At 44.3% G+C, this 22,579-nt stretch overlaps 1 protein-coding gene across 1 annotated transcript; it reads left to right on the forward strand.

The window, feature by feature from the left end:
* The first annotated feature begins 14,229 nt into the window (after nucleotides 1-14,229).
* LOC126964153 (uncharacterized protein C22orf42-like) lies at nucleotides 14,230-21,268 on the forward strand. Its single transcript, XM_050806958.1, has 10 exons — nucleotides 14,230-14,933; nucleotides 16,567-16,631; nucleotides 17,108-17,135; nucleotides 17,588-17,649; nucleotides 18,138-18,165; nucleotides 18,608-18,669; nucleotides 19,094-19,121; nucleotides 19,644-19,708; nucleotides 20,546-20,573; nucleotides 20,658-21,268. The coding sequence occupies exons 1-10, from the start codon at nucleotides 14,792-14,794 to the stop codon at nucleotides 20,741-20,743; spliced, it is 594 nt and encodes a 197-aa protein (XP_050662915.1). The 5' UTR covers nucleotides 14,230-14,791; the 3' UTR covers nucleotides 20,744-21,268.
* The last annotated feature ends 1,311 nt before the right edge of the window (nucleotides 21,269-22,579 follow it).

Below are 22,579 nucleotides of genomic sequence, written 5' to 3' on the forward strand. Positions count from 1 at the left end.
TCTTTGGTGAAACCGTGAGTGCAGATGAGGAGAGTGTGAAGACATTTCTTGCTGTATTAAAATAGTGGGTTCATGAAGAAGGCTACATCCTGGATCTGATTTTAATTGTGATGAAAACAGTCTTTATTAAAAGCAAAAGCTCTCCAGGACCTACATCTCAAAGGAAGAATCAGGACTTGGGGCTTAAAGCCGCAAACATTGCCTCGTTGTGAGGCCAGGTACAAATGCTGGTGGAGGTTTAACTGGGGAGGAAGTTTTTATCATGATCATTGTTTGGTTAGTGGTCTAGTTTTGATGTTCCATGTATCTTTTTTTTTTTTTTTTTTTTTTTTTTTTTTTTTGATGGAGTTTTGCTGTTGTCGCCCAGGCTGGAGTGCAATGGCTTGATCTCAGCTCACTGCAACCTCCGCCTCCTAGGTTCAAGTGATTCTCCTGCTTCAGCCTCCCAAGTAGCTGGGATTACAGGCACACACCACCATGCCTGGCTAATTTTTGTATTTTTAGTAGACATAGCGTTTCACCTTGTTGGCCAGGCTGGTCTTGAACTCCTGACCTCAGGTGATCCACCCACCTCAGCCTCCCAAAGTGCTGGGATTACAGGCATGATCCACCACACCCAGCCAGTTCCATAGATCTTGAGGGGTCTTTCCCAGCCTCACTTTCTCATAAGCCCTGTTAGCTGTGGTGCATGCTTTTGTAGAGCAGAGAGCATCAGGAACATGAATATGATGTCAGATCAGAAACTGTAGTGATTGTTGTACTGATTATTGTTAATGAATGCATCCAGGTGTTTGTGCCATTCGCGCTTCCAGGAACACCTGATTCCATCACCTGGAAAAATCTAGGTGATATGGTTTGGCTCTATGTCCCCGCCCAAATCTCATCTTGATTTGTAATCCCTACATGTCAAGGGAGGGAGGTGACTGGATCATGGGGACAGTTTCCTTCATGCTGTTCTCGTGATAGTGAGTGAGTTCTCAGAGATTTGGTGGTTTATAAGTGTTTGTAAGTTCCTCTGTCGCTCTTCTCTCTCCTGCCGCCTTGTGAAGAAGATTCCTGCTTCCCTTTCCACCATGATTGTAAGTTTCCTGAGGCCTCCCCAGCCATGTGGAAACTGAGTCAATTAAACCTCTTTATTTTATTTTGAGACGGAGTTTCACTCTTGTTGCCCAGGCTGGAGTGCGGTGGTGCGATCTCGGCTCACTGCAACCTCCACTTCCTGGGTTCAAGCAATTCTCCTGCCTCAGCCTCCCAAGTAGCTGGGACTACAGGGGCATGCCACCATGCCCAGCTAATTTTTTGTATTTTTAGTTGAGACAGGGTTTCATCATTTGGTCAGGCTGGTCTCGAACTCCTGACCTAAGGTGATCCACCTGCCTCAGCCTCCCAAAGTGCAGGGATTATAGGTGTGAGCCACTGTGCCTGGCCAAACCTCTTTCTTTTATAAATTACCCAGTCTCAGGGAAGTTCTTTATAGCAGGGTCAAAATGGACTAATCTACTAGGTAATCCAAAGTCCAAATCAGGCAATCTCTGAGAAAACCACCAGATCCTTCCTGTAGCGCTGTCACCAGCACGGGGATTCATAGCACCCTGGGGTGCTTAAATCTAGACTCATACCCTCTTTGCTTGTCTACTTTCTTTATGAGACTGTGGTGACTGGACTGTGGGTTTCTCAAGCACATCATATTCCCAGTGCCCGGTGCAAGGCCTGGACTCCAATAAGCCTAGGTTTGTTAAATACAATTTATGGGAGGCCAGTGACTTGGACTGAGCTCCTGTACTGGGCTCCCAACAGACCAAACCCAAAGGGAGTCAGTTATGCTTAAGTTCTGCATCTCAACAGTGACATGGGGCTGGTTCCATTCCTTTTGAACAGCATGGAGAACATTTCCGTCATCTCCGAACTTAGATTGGACATCCTGTCAGAGATCTTTGATACTATGTAAAAAAGTGAGAAGACCTGACTGCCTCACCCTCATCCCAGTAAAAGAACTCTGTGGGGACCTTCATCTCAGAGCCAGGGCTGGAATTGCACTGGGTTAGGGGCATTTTTCTGACTTCAGCTCCTCTGGAGAAAGGTGCCCACTTCTGGCCGGGTGCACTGGCTCACGCCTGTAATCCTAGCACTTTGGGAGGTCAAGTCAGGTGGATTGCTTGAGCTCAGAAATCCAAGACCAACCTGGGAAACATGGTGAAACCCTGTCTCTACAGAAAATACAAAATTTAGTCAGGTGTGGTGGCACACCTGTGGTCCTGGCTCCTCAGGAGGCTGAGGTGGGAGGATACTGGAGCCTGGGAAGTCGAGGCGGCAGTGAGCTGTGATCGCACCTCTGCACTCCAGCCTGGGCAACAGAATGAGACCTTGTCAGAGAAGCAGAGCTCAGGAGAGGTTTTCTTTTTTCTTTCCTTTTAAAAACCTTTTTATTTTGAAACAATTATAGACTCAGAGGAAGTTTCAACAATAGTAAGTAGAATCCCCATAACTCTAGGCAGCTCCCCCAGTATGACTTTGTATAACTATAGCACATTAGCAGAGTCAGGAAATTGACTCTGGTGCAATCTGTTCACTAAACACCCTGTTTGGTTCTCACCAGTTTTTACAGGCACACATTTGTTCGCTGTGTGTGTGCGCGGGCATCTGTAGTGCTATGCATTTTCTTCCATGTATATAGATTCGTGCAACAATCAACACAGTCATGATACAAAACTATTCCATCACCACAAAATAACTGCCATGTGATACCCCTTTATCACGGCTCCCTACCCTCTGATAGGGAGCACCTTGAGAGCAGAACCCCAAACACTTGTCCCCTCCCCATCCACGCTGTCTCATGGTAAGGGCTGCACAGAAGCCAGGCCCTCTCTGGGCTGTTGCCCCAAGTCCCTCCCAGGCCTGTCTGAGTGACTCTGGCTGTATTTCTGTGCTCAGGGTGCCTCATCCTGACCTGCACCACTGTCTTATTGACATCACATCCTCTTCTACACATTTATCTTGCTGTCTGTTCTGTCCCCCTTGCCTGGAATAGCTCATAGAATCATCTTGTGAAGTCATCCTTGCTCTGTTTCACATTGTGTCCAGTGCAAAACAAGTTTCTGTTAACGGCAGAGATTTTTTCACTTGGTGAATACAACAGGTATCGACTCTGTCTTTACATCAGGATATAGTTTCTGTTTGTGGAAGAGATTTTCTCACTTAGAGAATACATCAGGGCTGGACTCTGTGTTTACATTCTGAATCTAGCAAAAAGTAAGCCCTAAATGATTCCTTTATAATCGGAATGCAACTTATTCCAATCACATACAATACCGTCTCCCAAGCCTTGTTTCCTGCTCAGACATTGAATCCCAAGGAGTCATTTTACCCCAATATGCATCGTATTTTAATAGGACCAAATTCAGGTCTTAAAAAATATACATGTGTTTATAGATATATGAATTAAAAATGTATTTCTTCTCTGTATATATGGGATATGTATTTAATATGTTATGTATCTGTAGGAAGGGGGAATAGTAAGATTATATTCAAGTTATTTAAAATTTGAAACAAAGCTGTTATTCTATAAATTAAGTACAAATCAATCATTTAGCCTTTGGTATCTGCAGATTTATTTATTTCTCTTGGTCAAGACCTGAGTCTCTGTCTAGTAAAATAAATTAGGTAAAGCTAGATAAATAACACATGTTCTCACTCATATGTGGGAGCTAAAAAAACACCATTATGAGCTCTCAGAAGCAGAGATTAAAATTATGGGTATAGAGGCTTGGAAGGGCATGGAGGGAGGTTGGTTACTTAATACAGTAACAATTATATCTAGATGGGAGAAATGCCTTCTGGTGTTCCGTGGCACTGTGAAATAAATTGGGTTCACTCTAATCTATTGTATATTTTCAAATAGGTAAAAGAGGATTCTGAATGTTCCCAACATAAAGAAATAATAAACGTTTGAGGTGATGGATGTTCATTTCCTTGATTTATTACACATTGTACACACATATCAAAATATCACTTTGTATGCCATAACTATGTAGAGTTACTACATGTCAACATAACAGTAATGAGAAAAAGAATAAATGAACCAAAAACAAGACCCGTGTCTGAGTCATCCAGTGTCATTAAGGAACCACATTTATTTGTTTATTTTGAGACAGTCTCTCTCAGGTCTTCACATGAGCTGAGACTACAAGTGCACACCACCACACTGCCCAGAATTGGTTGGCTCTTGCTCTCACTTCAAGAATGAAGTCATGGACCCCCACAGTGAGTGTTACAGTTCTTAAAAACGGTGGGTCCAGAGTTTGTTCCTTCAGATGTATCTGGAGCTTCTTCCTTTTGGTGGGTTTGTGGTCTGGCTGTCAGGTGTGAAGCTGCAGACCTTTGCGGCATTACAGCTCATAAAGGCAGCACGAACCAAAACAGTAACCAATAGCAAAATTTATTGCCAACAGCAAAACAACAAAACTTCCACATCACGGAAGGCGACCTAACTTCGTTGCCGCTGACTGGCTCTGACAGCCTGCTTTTATTCCCTTATCTGGCCCTACCCACATCCTGCTGATTGGTCCACTTTACAGAGAGCTGATTGGACCATTTTGACAGGGTGCTGATTGGTGCATTTACAATCCTTGAGCTAGACACAGAGCGCTAGACAGAAAAGTTCTCCAAGTCCCCACGAGGTTAGCTAGACACAGAGTTAGCTAGATACAGAGTACCAATTGGTGTATTTACAAACCTTGAGCTAGACGCAGAGTACTGATTGGTGTATTTACAAACCCTGAGCTAGACACAGAATGCTGATTGGTGCGTTTACAATCCTCGAGCTAGACACAGAGTGCTAGAAGAAAAGTTCTCTAAGTCCCCACTACGTTAGCTAGACACAGAGTTAGCTAGATACAAAGTACCAATTCGTGTATTTACAAACCTTGAGCTAGACACAGAGTACTGATTGGTGTATTTACAAACCCTGAGCTAGACACAGAGTGCTGATTGGTGTATTTAGGATCCTCTAGCTAGACATAAAAGGTCTCCAAGTCCCCACCAGATTAGCTAGATACAGAGTGCTGATTGGTGCACATACAATCCTCCCGCTAGATATAAAAGTTCTCCAAGTCCCCATCGGGCTCAGGAGCCCAGCTGGCTTCACCTAGTGGATCCTGCACCACGGCTGCAGGCGGAGCTGCCCGCCAGTCCTGAGCCGCGCTTGCACTCCTCAGCCCTTGGGCTGTCGTTGGGATCGGGCGCCACGGAGCAGGGGGCGGCGCCACAGAGCAGGGGGCGGCGCCCCTCGGGGAGGTTCGGGCCGCGTGGGAGCCCACTGCAGGGCGGGGAGCTCAGGCATGGCGGGCTGCAGGTCCCGAGCCCTGCTCCGCGGGGAGGCGGCTGAGGCTCAGTGAGAATTCGAGCATAGCGCCGGTGCACCCGCACTGCTGTCGGACTCGGTGCACCCTCTGCCACTGTTGGCCCAGGTGCTAAGCCTCTCCCCGCCCTGGGCCGGCGGAGCCGGCCGGCCGCTCGGTGCGCGGGGTCCGCCGAGCCCGTGCCCACGCCTGCCGGAACTCACACTGGCCCGCGAGCGCCGCGCGCAGCCCGGGTTTCCGCCCGCGCCTCTCCCTCCACACCTGCCGGCAAGCAGAGAGAGGCGGCTCCGGCCTCAGCCAGTCCAGAGAGGGGTTCCCATGTTGCCGTGGCGGGCTGAAGGGCTCCTTAAGCGCCGCCAGAGTGGACGCCGAGGCCGAGGAGGCGCTGAGAGTGAGGGCTGCTAGCACATTGTCACCTCTCAACACCAGCACAATTTTTGTATTCTTTGTAAAGACAGGGTTTCACCATGTTTCCCAGGCTAGTCTCAAACTCCTGGGTTCAAGGGATCTGCCCGCCTCGGCCTCCCAAAACGCTGGGAATACAGGCAGGATCCACCACACACAACCAAGGAATCATATTAAAGCGGACCAAAATTAGGTCTCTTTTTTTTAAAGAAGAAATTCATTATTATGTGATAAAGTGTGAGCTAGGGAAAATAGTAAGATTTTCATGGTCATGGATAAGTATTTTTGTGTATGCCTGCTGTTAAATGCAGGTACTGATTTGTAACAAAATAGACCTCCCCTCGAGTCCGTAAGAATCATCCAAAATGGTATCTAATGACATTCCTGGGACCTCAGCTAATATTATTATTTACATAGAATGCAGTCACTGGGTCCTGAGGATTTCATCTGATGTTGGTTGTTGAAACTGAACTTTATCGGGTCTTTTCCCCTTCCACTGTGGTTTTCCACATTTCAACATGTCACCTAACTGTCCTCAAACTTTACTTAAATCTTTTCAACTAAGTGGAATCTTTCTTAGCCCTGCTCCTCTGCTTTTTGAAGCAACCCTTTTCTTCCTGCGATCACACTCCCTGTGGCCCCTTTTGTGGTCTCTCTTGTGGTCACAGGGTTTGTAAACATTCGTACTTTTTCCAACTACATATACTTTTATTCTTATTTTTCACTCTTCCCCCAGTTGTTGCTTTTTCTTTTAACTCTGAGGGAGTTAATTAGACCCCTCTTCAACTTCTGTGATGCACCTATTTGTATATGAGCCGCTTGGTTTTGCTCAAATTGCTTTTCAGTTTACTCACTCTTGAGGAAAGACACTGTTTGGGGTTTGTACCGTGTATCAAGCTTTTCTAAAGTGCAGACTTCTCTATACGTAATTGCCTCTTTCCTAGAGTAGTTATCTGAAAAATCTATTGAAACAGAGAGAAACTGGTCATGAAAAGAGCTCTTTCTAAACCTCTCCTCTAGAAGAAATGTCTCTAGTCACACGGTGCTTCCTCCCTTCTTGATTTTGTATCAGTCCAAAGCTAATCTGTCCTCATTGTGGATTGCATGAACTTGTGCGTTCTTGGGCATGATGTGTTATTAATTCTCCCTTCTCTTCCAATTGTAAACATGTTTTCTTTATTGGTTCTTACCACTTAACATAAAAGTATACTCACCTTTATTCGGTGGGGGGTGGGAGGAAATGAAAGCTTTTTTAACCATATATCTGCCTTTAACTATTCCCCCATCTCCCTTTCAGCCAAACTTTTAGGAGGAGAAGCCCTCAGTTGATATCTTTACTTTCTCACCTCTGGTTCACTCTCTCCCCACTGCTAACACTCAGCTTACTCACAGACATCCACAATCACTGAGTTGCCACAGGCAATGGCATTTGGGGCTTTTCTGCCTTCTTGGCAAAATATGACTCTGTTCATTGGGGTATTAGGTATAAAGTACCTACTGACCAGGCACTACGCTAGGTGCAGCCATCACAGAAATGAGAAGTAGACACCACCTCCATTCTGATGAGACTCACCAGATCAGCCATTTCTGATGAACACTCAGGTGCCTTGACTCTCACTTTCCACATTTGCAGGCTTTACTTCATGCCACGTACATTTCCCCATTCCCCAAGTCTCCTTTCTCTCCAAACCCCTCCCCTTATTAGGCACAGCTTTTTAAAGCAATCATGGTCATACCCATGGCTTCCATTGTTTTCTATATGCTGTTATGACAATAGAATTTAAATGTTGTTCTTATATAACAGTTTTATTTTACGCGACACCTCATTTGTACAACCATAAATTCAAAGTTTCCCTAAGAAAGTAATCACTAAAAAATTGTCATATTCTTAGTATATAAATTGTAGGAAATTTCCTTAATGGTTTGAGTTACTGTGTGTGTGTTACTTTTGAAAACATGAGTTGGGATGTCACAGCATGGACTTAGCCTACAGAGGTTTATATCCAATTTTCAACCTGAGGGGTCCATTTCAATGTGACACTTAAAGAGTTCAAAACTGTCTCATTCCGCACACCTATTCCTCTTCCTACATTCTCTGTCTAGGGGAGAATCACTGCCATTTACACAGTCCATCAAACTAGGGCCTTAGCAGCCTGTTTTTCCTCCCCCTCTTCTTCCTCGTCTAATCACCAAGCACTTCCTGTTCTATCTCCCAAATGACCACAAAACTTTTCCTTCTACTTCAGTCACTGCCACTGCCTTTAGCCTTACTGTTCTCCAGATGAACATAGGGTCTCTTAATCAGCCCTACTGCTTTCATCAAGTCCTCTCCATTGTGCAGAGCGACGTCACTGCAAACACATCTGAGAGAGACTCCTCGCCCCTGTGTGGTTCAGTGACTCTCGTTTCCAGAATAAAATTCAAACTCTACCCCAGCACCAAATTTTGGGTCAGACAGATCTGCGTTTTTATTCCAGGTTGATTCACTGTCCAGCAGTGTAGACTCAGACAATTAAACCCTTTGTTTGCTCATCTGCCTGAACTCACTGAGGGTTGGGACTGTTTCACACGTGCAGTATTGGAACTTACAAGACACTTAATGTTGAATGAAGGGGAGGCATTTTAAAATCCACATAAAAAAACTGTTATTCTTTTAAAAAAAAAAAACACTAATCTACTATGTCACTTCCCCTCCAAGCAGGACTTCTGCCCTTACTTTCTGATAATCGTGATCGGCTTGTGGGGATCCAGATTACTCAGGATTAAATTGTGGCCCCATCTTGAGCAGTCATGGAAACTTGGAGAAGCTACTTAACTTCTCCATTTAGATTGATTCTGTAAAATCCATAAAATGGAATGGTTTCTGGGGGTTAAATTAGTATGCCACAGTTGGAACACTGTCAGGCTTGCCAGACGTTTACTATTCGTCTTCATCAAATGAGGACAGTGGTATCCCACTGTGTGGTTCTCAATTTTGTATAAGAAAAACATGCCTTATGCCTTGTTAGTAAAAGAAATATCTGAATATCCCTGCCATGGAAGAAACAGAGGGAGAAAAGAGAGTTGGTAGGTCCTAGCATTTCAGAACTGGGAAGGATTAATTCAGTCCCTATTTTGTAGACAAGGAAGGGAAAGTGTGATGTGCCCTAGGCTTTCATTCAAGTCACAGTCATCACTCTTTATTGAGAGTGGGACCAGGGCTCTAGGAGTTGCTATGGTCAAGTTGAAGACAAAAACTAACACTTGTAAGACAGGAGAGAAGCATTTACTTACCAAAGCAGTCAGAAATTTGTGTATGACTACATTTGGTGAGCAAATGAAAGCTGCCGGACTCAGAAAAACAGAGATGCTAATGGACTGACTTCAGTAACCAGGGTTTTCTATGGAGTTCATTGCCCAGGGTGACTTCCAACAACAACCCCCACTCCCCTGCACTTTTCTCGGGACTGGAAAGCTCAGGCAGCCCAGGACGAAGAGTGCAGTCACCACAGATGGGCAGGGTGGCCACAAGGTGGGCAGCAGCAGGGATGGGCATTGTGAGCCATTGGGTGGGTCTGCGGGGTGGGGCATTGTGAGCCAGTAGCCTGACTTGGTTGCTTCCTGGTAACCAGGTGACATAGGAGGCTTTGTGGGTACAAAGCATCAGCCAGGGCCAGCAGCCTTCAGTCGGTAGCTGGGAGGGTAAGGAGGAGGAGCTCCGACTATATTCTGTGACAGCATTTTTTGTGTCCCTTAGCATTTTTTGGTTGACATCCTTCAATCCAGGAAAATTCCCCAACTCACAGCAGCCACTGTGAGAGGTGGTGGCTGAGGCTCCAGGCTCGCCTGGGGTCACACCACTTGGGCAAGACAGTGCATTGGACTAAGGAGAGAGGAAACAGCAGTGCAGGTGCCCCATAGGGAACAAACTGAGTTCTCCCATGGGCCCCTGCTGTGGCCTCAGCTGTGACTGCTGCAGGCTGAACGTGGGACCCTGCAATGAATCTGAGACTGTTGAGGCTGTGGCAGCCGCGGCACCAGCATCCACCGCTGCAGAGCCTGCCAGATTGAATTTGGGAGCCACGGAGGTCCATCCCGTGCAGGACCAGAGCAACCCCGAGCTCCCCACAGGTAAAGAAGCCATGGGTGCCATTTGCTCTCTGGCGTCTCTCTGGCCCCCACCGCCCCCACCCGTTTGCCGTCCCTCCCCCTCAGAGACATCCTCAGCTTCCAGCTCCCTCCTGCCCGCAGCCGGCTTTCCCAGGGCTCGGCATGGGGGACAAAGGCTGGTTCTGCCTCTGTCTTTGTTGTTGAGCCTTCTTAGTTGAGGCCTTTTTGGCCTAGTCCCTCCCTTTTCTCAGTAAAATTTCAAATACTCCAGTTTTGGAGTCCCCATCCCATTCTCTGTCCTTACCTATGCAGCTGGTCTGGGTCCTAAGTGAACGAGCCAGTTAAGGGCCCAGTTGTTTCTTTTCTCCCATTCCTCAAGGTAAGCTAATAACTGGGATAATTCAGACTCCAATATGTGGAGAATTCTTAAATTCAAAACAGAGTTTGCCATGGAAGAGATTATATGGTATTCCTTTTTTTTTTTTTTTTTTTTTTTTTTGAGATGGATCTCGCTCTGCCGCCCAGGCTGGAGTGCAGTGGCCGGATCTCAGCTCACGGCAAACTCTGCCGCCCAGGTTTACGCCATTCTCCTGCCTCAGCCTCCCAAGTAGCTGGGACTACAGGCGCCCGCCACCTCACCCAGCTAGTTTTTTTTGTATTTTTTAGTAGAGATGGGGTTTCACTGTTTTAGCCCGGATGGTCTCGATCTCCTGACCTCGTGATCCACCCGTCTCGGCCATCCAACGTGCTCGGATTATAGGCTTGAGCCACCACGCCCGGCCTATATGCTATTCCTAATAGTGAGTCACATTGACAGAAGCTTCTTTATTTCTTCCAATTGTAATTTGAACAAAGAAGAAAAACAAATTGGGGGACATGCTTAAAATGACCCCGAAAGGTATGACATGTTACTGCCCGAGCCGTAAAGAAGTTGTTTTTGTTTTGGTTTTACCCAAAGGAGTTTAGCCATGGAGCTCTGATGACTTGAAAATTCCCACTTTGACATGAATGTCTCTTCAGATCTGCTACAGTTTAGTCCCTGTTTTATAGACAAGGAACGGAAAGTGTCATGTGTCCTAGGCTTTCATTCAAGTCACAGTCATCACTGTTTACTGACAGTGTGACCAGGGCTCTGGGAGTGGCTATGGTCAAGTTAAAGACAAAAACTAACACTTGTAAGACAGGAGAGAAGCATTTACTTACAAAAGCAGTTCAAAATTTGTGTGTAACTACATTTGTGAGCAAATGAAAGCTGCCGGACTCAGAAAAACAGAGATGCTAACGGAACTGACTTCAGTAACCAGGGTTTTCTGTTGCGTTCATTGCCCAGGGTGACTTCCAATAACAACCCCCCTACTCTGCACTTTTCTCGGGACTGGAAAGCTCAGGCAGCCCAGGACGAACAGTGCACTCACCATAGATGGGCAGGGTGGCCACAAGGTGGGCAGCAGCAGGGATGGGCATTGTGAGCCATTGGGTGGGTCTGCGGGGTGGGGCATTGTGAGCCAGTAGCCTGACTTGGTTGCTTCCTGGTAACCAGGTGACATAGGAGGCTTTGTGGGTACAAAGCATCAGCCAGGGCCAGCAGCCTTCAGTTGGTAGCTGGCAGTGGAATGAGAAGCTCTGACTACACTCTCAGGACTGTTTTTGTGCCTCTTGAAGCTTGTTGCCTCCCTTTCTTTTTGAAATAAGACAGAAGATCCCCACCTTCACAGACAGAGAGAGAGCCCATCTTATTTGTTTTAAAAAAATGAATAAAAATGTGAGGGGGAGTCTTGTGAGGATGATGGGAGGGGCTTCCAGAGAGGAATATCTTCCATGGAATTCCTGAAATGGGAACAAACTTGTTTTGGGCAAAGAACAGAAAGACACAAGGGTGGCTGCAGCAGAGTGAAATGAATGTGATGGGTTAAGGCCTTGTGCACACAGTGAGCGCTGACAAAGAATATGGACTTTAGTTGAGATGGGAGACCACTGGAGGATTCTAGCCTGGGGATCACAGTTAATTCTCCAAGAAAAAGACTGACCAGCGGCTCTGTGAGAATACACTGTAATGCAGGCAAGGGTGGAAGCAGGGAGACCAGCTAGGAGGCTGGTTGGGTAGTTCAGGTGAGGGTCAACAGTGAAGAGACAAACAATAATGACCTGAAATAGGCTGACTTGAGAATCTTTAGATTCAAGTGGACCTGAAAGATAATAAAGTGGTAAATAGACAAGTCACAGAAAAAGAAATGCAGATGATCCTTAAACACGTCTTCACACATAAGAGAAAGGCAAATGACAACTATACTGCAGTGTCTCTCCTATTGAGGGAAATTCCAAGAACACGGCAATACATTCTTTGGTTTGGCTGTAAGGGAAGTTGCATTCATATAGTGCTGGTGAAAATGCAAAATGGCTCGACTCCACGAAGGGGAATTTGGCACAATCTCACAACCTTGCAGATACAGTTAAACTGGAAACACTACTTGGAGGCGTTTTATCCTGAAGGTATACTCCATAAATATGAAACAACCTATGCAGAAAGTCCTTGTCGCATTGTTTTCCGTAGCTCAATATGGGAAATAACTGAAATGTCTAGTAAGGGCCTAGTAAAATTAACTGGTTCTTCCGCCTAAAGGAGAACTACGGAGCTGTAAACAAGGGTAAGATGTCTTTTTACTGCTACCGACTGATTCCCAAGATAGGTTATACAGAAAAGGAAAAAGGGAGAACACGCAGTAATATACACAGAAGAAAGCAGGGGGAATAATGTGTGATTATTAAAACAAACAAAAAACAACGCTGGGGCATTCTTGATGATGGGACTGTTTTCTCTCCTTAACTTCAGTGGGTAGCCGAAGTGCGTATTTTCTCAAAATATTATTTTGTTGTGGTTTTCTAAAGGATGTTAACTGTTTACTTTTGACCTTTGAGTTAATTTGAGAAAGTTTTGCTTTGTAATTGATTGTACATTATGTAGTATATAGACGGCTCTTACATATTATTTGATCCTCTCAATGTTTTAAGTTAGGTGTTATATGGGAATTTTACTTGTGTCACATGAGAAGTCTGGTTCTAAGTATAAATTGAGTTTTTTGAAGTTTGAAAAAATAAGAGTCAAATCAAGGATGTAAATTCTAGACATAGGGCATATAAAACTAGAATTTATTAAAAGGTACATATGGGCTGCTTTGGATACTACCTTTTTAAAAAAATCTTTCCTTTAGTTTATTAAAGTAGTTAAGCCTCAGGATTAAAACAGTAACATTAGATAATGAGAAATAAAATGGAGATACTTGTAACTCAGTAATGCTTTTTATTTTTAAGAGACAGGGTCTTGCTTTGTCACCCAGGCTAGAGTGCAGTAGCACGATCATAGCTCACCGCAGCCTCAAACTCCTTGGCTCAAATGATCCTCCCACATCAGTCTTCCACGGAGCTAGGTATACCAGAGCTCACCACCACACCTGGCTAATTTTTAAAATATGTCTTGTAGAGAAGAAGCCTCACGATGTTGCCCAGGCTGGTCTCAAACTTCTGACCTCAAGCAATCCTCCTGCCTTAGCTTCCAAAAATGTCAGGATTACAGCCATGAGCCAGCACACCTAGCCCAGAAATGTTCCTAAAAGTCTGAAAAATGAAGTTACATGCTGTTAAATCTATCAGTAGATAACAATATACTATGATATGTCAAATGTCACAGCTCAGTCATGGTCACTACAACATTGATTAAAACGTAGAACAGTTCAGGCAAGTCTGAGAACTGAGAGGGAAGTACAGGATTGCTTTGGAAGCCAGAATTGGGATTGTCAGAGCTGGGAAAGCAGGAGCAAGGCGTGAGTGTGCACAGGACTGGGGCACGCAGCAGCTCCACGGTATGCTGTGTGTCCTCTTACATGGCAGGCCACCTCCAGGTCAGCAGATGAGAATCACCTGATGGGTGGAAAGAGTGGATTTAGGTAAAATCTCAGACTGTGCATTGCAACTGAGAGAATTTATGTGTTTGTCTGATGGGTCATAACGCTAATCAAAGTGACAACACAGGGATAATAGAGCAGGTGAGTAAATGCAGTAAGCCACCTGCCACCTCTCCAGGGCATCAATCATCCCATAGAAATATTGGGGCAGCAGGATTTGACAAAGCTTGTGAGAAGAGCTCTCAGTTCAGGGTCCAAGGCATGATCTAGAGGACTCAGGTGTTGAGGGACCTCTGTCCCCAGGGAAATAACTACATTTTTGCCCCAGATCTTCATGCCTCACTGTGGTAACTCTGGGCAAGTCACTCAAAACGTCTTAAGGTTTAATTCATTGACTTGGAAAATACGGGTTGTAGCCCCTGCTCTGCCCATCCCTCGGGGATAATTTGGGGATCAAGGAAATGGCAGATTTCTTTCACGAGCCGGAAAGCATCGTGCCCATGGAAACAGTGAAGTCACTTTCCACCCTCCCCTGCCTGGGAGCCATACACGCTCCCTCTCTGTATCCCACCACTACCAAGTATCTGGACTATCCTTCCAGACATTGAATGATTGAACACTTCTGGGCATTTACAAAGCATGAGTCTTCTTAAGCCTTTATCTGTGTCTCATCGTTTTTAGCCCAATAGATCTTAGTAGGTCTATAGCATAGATCTACTAACATTCCCACATCTCAGAATAGGGAACTGAGGCACAGAGGGGTTCATTTCACTCTCCCAGGTATGTGCAGATTCTAAGTAGGATTTGAACCCAGGCCATTCTTGGTGACTTGCATCTGCTGCTTTTCTATATTGTCTCATCTAAATAAAGGTATCTGCCTGCACATACAGTCCGTTTTAAGTGCAATGAACCTTGCAAAATCCTCCTGGAACCCAAATCTAATTCAGGTAGAGTTGAAAAGCAGACGGTTAAAACTGGGATCAAAAGTTCCATCTGGGCATAAGTTTTTACTAATTTCTCTGCTGTCCTCTGCCAGCAACAATGTCAAGCGCTGTCTTTATTATAATACATTTCCTAGAATCTATAAGAAGTCTGCTCTACCTTGCAGGTTTGGCCGCCCGTCCCAAGCGCTGGACACCAAAACTATGGAGACGGAACAAAATTTGGCCTGTAGGAAATAAAGGTAGTGTGGAAATTAAATCATTAAGTTCACTTAAGCAAATAATTCCAGTTTATTCATTCAGTGCCCCACATTAGAGAAACTCAGTAAATGCTGTGTCATGTTCTTCATTTACTTCATTTGTGCCAATTTATGCATTAAATCAATGATGGGTGACACAATTACACAAGTAAAGTAACATTGACAACTTAGAGTACAGTTCTTTCTTTCAGTGTTTTATTTTTTTGTGAAAAGGTCTCCTTTGTTGCCCAGGAGTGCAGTGGTGCGATCACAGCTCACTGCGATCTTGACCTCCCCAGGTTCAGGTGATCCTTCCACTCAGCCTCCCAAGTAGCTGGCCATAAGTCACATGCCACTATAACAAGTTTATTATTATTATTATTATTGTTATTGTAGAGAAGGGATTTCACCATTCTGCCCAGGCTGGGTTCACTTTTGACAGTAAAGGACATCTCAAATGTTTAGACATTTGCTTTCAGTTTGGTCAATTATGAATACAGCTATTAGAAACCTTCCTGTGTCTTGTTTGGAAACATAATTTTTAAAATGTAACTGAGGAAATACTTCGGATTATGATTACTTGCTTGTATGGTAAGACTATATTTTTCTTTGTAAGAATTTTGGTAGAATTTACCAGTGAAATCATCTGAATATAGTGTTTTAGTTTTATGAAAAGATATTAATCATTGATTGAATATCTAAAATTCTAAAATAAATATAGGCCTATTCAGATGATCTCTTTCTCCTGAGAAGACTTTTGGTCCTCTAAAATAGATTTTAAAAAGTAGCTCATTTCATCTACTGTATCCAATTGTGAGCACAGATGTGTTCAGAATATTCCTTTATTATTTACTAGTTTTTGATTTGACTCCTCTTAAACTAATATTATTAGTATACTGTGACTTCTTTCTTTCCTTTGTGGATAGCCAAGGTAGAGGTTTATCAATGTTACTGATCTTTTCAAAGAACCGGCTTTCGATTTTGTTGATTTTCTCTGGATTTCCTGTTTTCTATTCCATTGTATTCTGCAATCATTATTTATTTATCACCTGTTCTATGTTACACTGCTGTTTTTCTCTCATTGCCTAAGGTGAAGCTTAGATTATAAATTATGAATTGATTTTTCTGATTATTGACACAGTATCCTGAATGTAACTCATTGAATGTAATCTCATTAAAATGCACACTTAATAATTAAAATTATAAAGATGTATGCTTTAGTACAACTTGAAAAATACAACAGGGTAGATGATAAACATAGTGGCAGGGTATGTAGATCCACAGAAGTTAAATGATCTGGTAACGTTTCATAAAACTGGGGATTTGCCTGGACCTTCAAATGGGGAGGAGGTGTGACGAGATGCTGTCACTGAACCGTACAGTGCCTTTCTGTATTAAACTGTTCTGAAGGTGACTATTTCACATTGATGAGGTTGCCCTAGCTAGAAAGCCAAGGCTCTTTCAATTCTTTCTGCCCCTCTCCTTTGCCTGCCTTCGACACCAAGGAGAATGGTCCAGCAGCATCTCAGCCCATGCTTGTCAACCGCCCACTTGCATACACTCCATACACCCCAGGGTTCCTTGTGGGATTCCTCAGCAACACCAATGCACTGACCATCACTCTGTGTTCTCCTAGGTTCTGTTGAACATCTGCAGGCGTTCCCACATGGCGGTGTGGAGGAGAATACGGGATCAGAACTTGTAAGACGTATTTCTTTCTCTGGAAGAGAAATTGTTTTTGTTTTTTTCTGGGGCTTCTAGACTATCAAGTGAATATCATGTTTGACTGCCGTCATGAATCAGGCCTCAGTTGGTCGTGGACTTTAGCAACCAGTCGCTGGAGGTTATGACCAACTGAGGCCTGATTGATGACGGCAGTCAAAGGATGGCACCACTTACAAACTCTCTGGTAGTGAGTATGTTTCTCAGTAGCAACCTTTTCCTCTTGAAAAATAATTTTGTATTTGTCAGCCAACATGGACACTTGCTATATATAACCAAAAAAACCCCCACGGCATTTTCCACAAGCATTCTCTATGCTTTATTTGGGGGCCAGTGACTTGATCACTGCTTGACGTCCGGTTTTTTATTTCAGCAAGTGAATAAAAGGCCTTTGCCAACAGAACCCAGCATCATCTGATCCTCATGGTGTTTCTTTTTCTTTTCTCTTTTTGCAGGATTTATCTACAGCTGAGTATGACAACCGTACGTATTTAAAAAAAAAAACAAAAAACAAAACAGCTTTGTTTAGATGTAGTTGACATGCAAAACAATTCACCCATTTAAAGTAGGTGATTCAGCGTTTTTACTATATTTACACGGTTGTGCAACCATTGTTACAATCTCATCTTAGAACCTCTTTATTACCCCTCAAAGAAACCCCACTAGTAGTCACTCCTCTGTCTTTCCCAACCCTTAAGGTGACTATTTCACATTGATGAAGTTGTCCTAGCTAGAAAGCCTAGGATCTTTCATTTCTTACTGCCCCTCTCCTTTGCCTGCCTTCGACACCAAGGAGAATGGTCCAGCAGCAGCTCAGTCCATGCTTGTCAACCACCCCCCTCCATACACTGCAGCCCTGGTCCACATCCCCCAAGGCTCCTTGTGGGATTCCTCAGCAACACCAATGCACTGACTGTCACTCTGTGTTCTCCTAGGTCCTGTTGAAGAGCTGCAGGAGCCTGCCCATGGCAGCGTGGAGGATATGAAATCAGAACTTGTAAGACGTATTTCTTTCTGTGGAAGAGAAATGTTTTTTGGTTTTGGTTTTTGTTTTTTCTGTGGCTTCTAGACTATCAAATGAATATCATTTTTGACTGCCATCATGGATCAGGCCTCAGTTGGTCATGGAGTCTAGCGACCAGTCACTGGAGTTTATGACCAACTGAGGCCTAACTGACCATGGCAGTCGAAGGATGGCACCACTTACAAACTGTCTGGTAGTGAGTATGTTTCTCAGTAGCAACCTTTTCTCCTTGAAAGATAATTTTGTATTTGCCAGCTAACATGGACACTTGCTATATATTCCCAAAAAACCCCCCCCGGCATTTTCCACAAGCATTCTCTATGCTTTATTTGGCAGCCAGTGACTTGATCACTGCTTGACGTCCGGTTTTTTATTTCAGCAAGTGAATAAAAGGCCTTTGCCAACAGAACCCAGCATCATCTGATCCTCATGGTGTTTCTTTTTCTTTTCTCTTTTTGCAGGAATTATCTACAGCTGAGTATGACGACCGTACGTATTTAAAAACAAAAAACCAGCTTTGTTTAGATGTAGTTGACATGCAAAATAATTCACCCATTTAAAGTAGGTGATTCAGCGTTTTTACTATATTTACACAGTTGTGCAACTATTGTTATAATCTCATCTTAGAACCTCTTTATTACCCCTCAAAGAAACCCCACTAGTAGTCACTCCTCTGTCTTTCCCAACTCTTAAGATGACTATTTCACATTGATGAGGTTGCCCTAGCTAGAAAGCCTAGGATCTTTCATTTCTTACTGCCCCTCTCCTTTGCCTTCCTTCAACACCAAGGAGAATGGTCCAGCAGCAGCTCAGTCCATGCTTGTCAACCACCCCCCTCCATACACTCCAGCCCTGGTCCACATCCCCCAAGGCTCCTTGTGGGATTCCTCAGCAATACCAATGCACTGACCGTCACTCTGTGTTCTCCTAGTTTCTGATGAAGATCTGCAGGAGCCTGCATATGGCGGCGTGGAGGATATGAAATCAGAACTTGTAAGACGTATTTCTTTCTCTGGAAGAGAAATGTTTTTTTGTTTTGTTTTTTGTTTTTTCTGGGGCTTCTAGACTATCAAGTGAATATTATTTTTGACTGCCATCATGGATCAGGCTTCAGTTGGTCATGGACTCTAGTGACTGGTCACTAGAGGTTATGACCAACTGAGGCCTGATTGACGATGGCAGTCAAAGGACCGCATCACTTACAAACTGTTTGGTAGTGAGTGTCTTTCTCAGTAGCAACTTTTCTCCCTGAAAAATAGTTTTGTATTTGCCAGCCAACATGGACACTTGCTAAATATTTCAAAAAAAAAAAACCCATTGCGTTTTCCACAAGCATCCTCTATGCTTTCTTTCGGGGCCAGTTACCTGATTACTGTTTTGTTTTTTTGTTTTTTGTTTTTTTTTTCTCTTACTGCAGAGCACTTCGAAAACCCAGTCTCAACTCTGTACGTATTCTTTTTTTTTTTAACAGCTTTATTTAAACGTAGTTGACGTGCAAAACAATTTACTCATTTAAATTAGGTGATTCAGCGTTTCTACTATATTTACACGGTTGTGCAACCATTGTTACAATCTCATCTGAGAACCTCTTTATTCCCCCTCAAAGAAACCCCACTAGTAGTCACTCCTCTGTCTTTCCCAACTCCCACACCCCTGGATCTAGGCAGCCTCGAATCTACTTCCTGTTTCTATAGTACAGTGGCTTTCTGTATTAACCGGTTCTTAAGGTGACTATTTCACATTGATGAGGTTGCCCTAGGTAGAAAGCCAAGGCTCTTTCATTTCTTTCTGCCCCTCTCCTTTGCCTTCCTTCAACACCAAGGAGAATGGTCCAGCAGCAGCAGCTCAGTCCATGTTAGTCAACGGCCCACCTCCATACACTCCAGCCCCGGTCCACAGCCCCCAAGGCTCCTTGTGAGATTCCTCAGCAGCACCAATGCACTGACTGTCACTCTATCTTCTCCTAGATTTGGTCGAAGATCTCAGTGAGGGTCCATCTGGTGGTCTTGAAGATCTCATGACATCGGAGATGGTAAGATGCATTTCTTTGTCTGAAGAAATGTTTCTCCTGGTTCCTCTTGCCTTATTAATGAAATGAAGATACAAAAATCTGACCAAGTACATTATAGAAGACAAATGCAATTTTTTTGTTGGCTGGAATATCAAGGGAATACCATATTTGATGGCTGTCGTCCATCAGGTCTTAGTTGATCATGGACTCTAGTGACTGGTCACTGGAGTTTATGACCAACTGAGTCCTGTTGGATGATGGTGGTCAAAAATGACAGCATCACTTACAAACTATCTTGTAGTGAGCATATTTCTCAGTAGCAACTTTTGCTTCTTGAAAAATATTTTGTATTTGCCAGCCAACATGGACTTGCTAAATATTCCATGAAAACCCATTGCCTTTTCCACAAGCATCGTCTATGCTTCCTTCACGGGGCCAGTGACTTGATCACTGTTTGACATGTTGTTTTGTAATGTCACCAAGTGAATAAAAGATCTGTGCTGGCCGGGCGTGGTGGCTCACGCCTGCAATCCCAGCACTTTGGGAGGCTGAGGCAGGCGGATCACGAGATCAGGAGATTGAGACCATCCTGGCTAACACGGTGAAACCCCGTCTCTACTAAAAATACAAAAAATTAGCTAGGTGTGGTGGCGGGCACCTGTAGTCCCAGCTACTTGGGAGGCTGAGGCAGGAGAATGGCATGAACCCGGGACGTGGAGCTTGCAGTGAGCCAAGAGCGCGCCACTGCACTCCAGCCTGGGCGACAGAGCGAGACTCCGTCAAAAAAAATAAAAGATCTGTGCCAACAGGACTCCATGTGATCTGATCCTCATAGTGTTTTCCTTTCTCCTATTGCAGGCAAAGGAGAGACGCCAAGCTTACCTCTGTAAGTGTGTGTGTGTGTGTGTGTGTGTGTGTGTGTATTTTGTTTGTTTTTTATTTGAGACGAAGCCTTGTTCTTTTCCCCTAGGCTGGGCTGAGATGGCAGAATCTCGGCTCAAGGAATCCCCCAGCTCCCAGGTTCGAGGACTTCTCCGGCTTCCGCGTCCCAAGTAGCTGGGATCAGGGACGCCTGCCACCACCCCCAGCTACCATCATTTTATGAATGCATATTTCCATCTGGGTGAAAAAAAACATCGCAAACCCCTTTCTCTTCCTACTGAGCACCTGTGAACAGTGACCTGCAGTTTGTGGCTGTAGCCAGTCCTCAGGGAGCCTGGTGTTCTTACATTTCATTCTGAGGCTCACATTCTCAGTCACCCTGCAGGAGAACACCCGCCCCATCCTGGGTCATTACAGGGTGTGCCCATCCATCTGCTGCATCTGAGGAGCTGGGTCCAGCTTCTACGGTGAATCCATATATTTCTGTGTTTCCTGGATAAGGAAGAGGAAAGGAGCTGAGCTGGGGGAGAAAGAAGAGGTAATATTAACTGACTCCTTATTTTGTACCAGGCACTGTACTAGTTACATATCCTTTTATCTCATGTAATTCTTACCAAACAGTAAGGGGGTTGGGAGTGATAGGGACAATACTGTTACCTCCATTTTAGGGTGAGAAAATGAAGGCTCAGAAAGGTTAAATAACTTGCCCAAGGTCACTCAGTTGCTAAGAGCCAGGTTATGAAACAGAAGCTTTATATTAGATGGGTTCAAATTTATTTTCAATTTCCCTGCTCCATTCTGAATATGCATTGGCATTTACCCTTGGGCTATGTAGGACAAGTGCTTTGTCACCAAAACACCTATTGTGAACTCTTTCTGCCCTAGTATGATTCATGCATTTTATCTTCTTCAAACTAAAAACCTTTAAGAGTCAGGAGCCTGCCATGCAGACTCTCAACTTAAACCTCAGCCACTTTTACCCTAAAATTCAGACTTGTGTAGACATCTCTAGAAGACTTGGTGGACTAATCTTTAAGAGTTCGTTTGCATGAGGGAGGAAGGGGAGCCCAAATTTGGACAAAGTCCGTTTCTGAGAGTTCCTCCAGCCCAGTCTGAGTGGTAGAAATCAGGAACTGAAAATAAATCTGAAAGTTGTTTGAAATCATGGTAAGACGTGGGGAACATAATATACTGGGGGCTTGTGTTATAAATGAGGCTATTTTTCTATTTTTAGTATTTTGTATTTTTAGTAGAGACGGAGTTTCACCATGTTGGCCAGGCTGGTCTCGAGCTCCTGATCTCAAGTGATCCCCCCCACCTCAGCCTCCAAAAGTGCTGGGATTACAGGCATGAGCTACCGCGCCCAGCCCACTGTAAGTGTGTATATATATGGGCTTAGAGGCGTAAGCTACCGCGCCCAGCCCACTGTAAGTGTGTATATATATAATAGAAATAGAATACATATGGCTGGGCACGGTGGCTCACGCCTGTAATCCCAGCACTTTGGGAGGCCGAGGCGGATGGATCACGAGGTCAGGAGATTGAGACCATCCTAGCTAACACAGTGAAACTCCGTTTCTACTAAAAATACAAAAAATTAGCCGGGCGTGGTGGCGGGCGCCTGTGGTCCCAGCTACTCCGGAAGCTTAGGCAGGAGAAAGGTGTGAACCCAGGAGGCAGAGCTTGCAGTGAGCCAAGATCGCGCCACTGCACTCCAGCCTGGGAGACAGAAGGAGACTCTGTCTCAAAAAATATATTTATATATAATATAGTAGATAACATTATATATGCTATATAATATATTGTATATATACTATATAATATAAATGTATAATATATATATTACATATAATACAAATATATAATATATGTTATATTATATATAATATAAACACATTTCTGGCCCAGAAATGTGTTTCAACTAGACGTAGCCCCCCAGTTCTTGGCCAGGGCAGTGACAGCGCTCCCGAGTAGCAGGGGAGGTGGGGAGAGACATGAGATCCAGCACAG

Source organism: Macaca thibetana, chromosome 10 (genome assembly GCF_024542745.1).
Source record: "Macaca thibetana thibetana isolate TM-01 chromosome 10, ASM2454274v1, whole genome shotgun sequence".
Lineage (NCBI taxonomy): Eukaryota > Metazoa > Chordata > Mammalia > Primates > Cercopithecidae > Macaca > Macaca thibetana.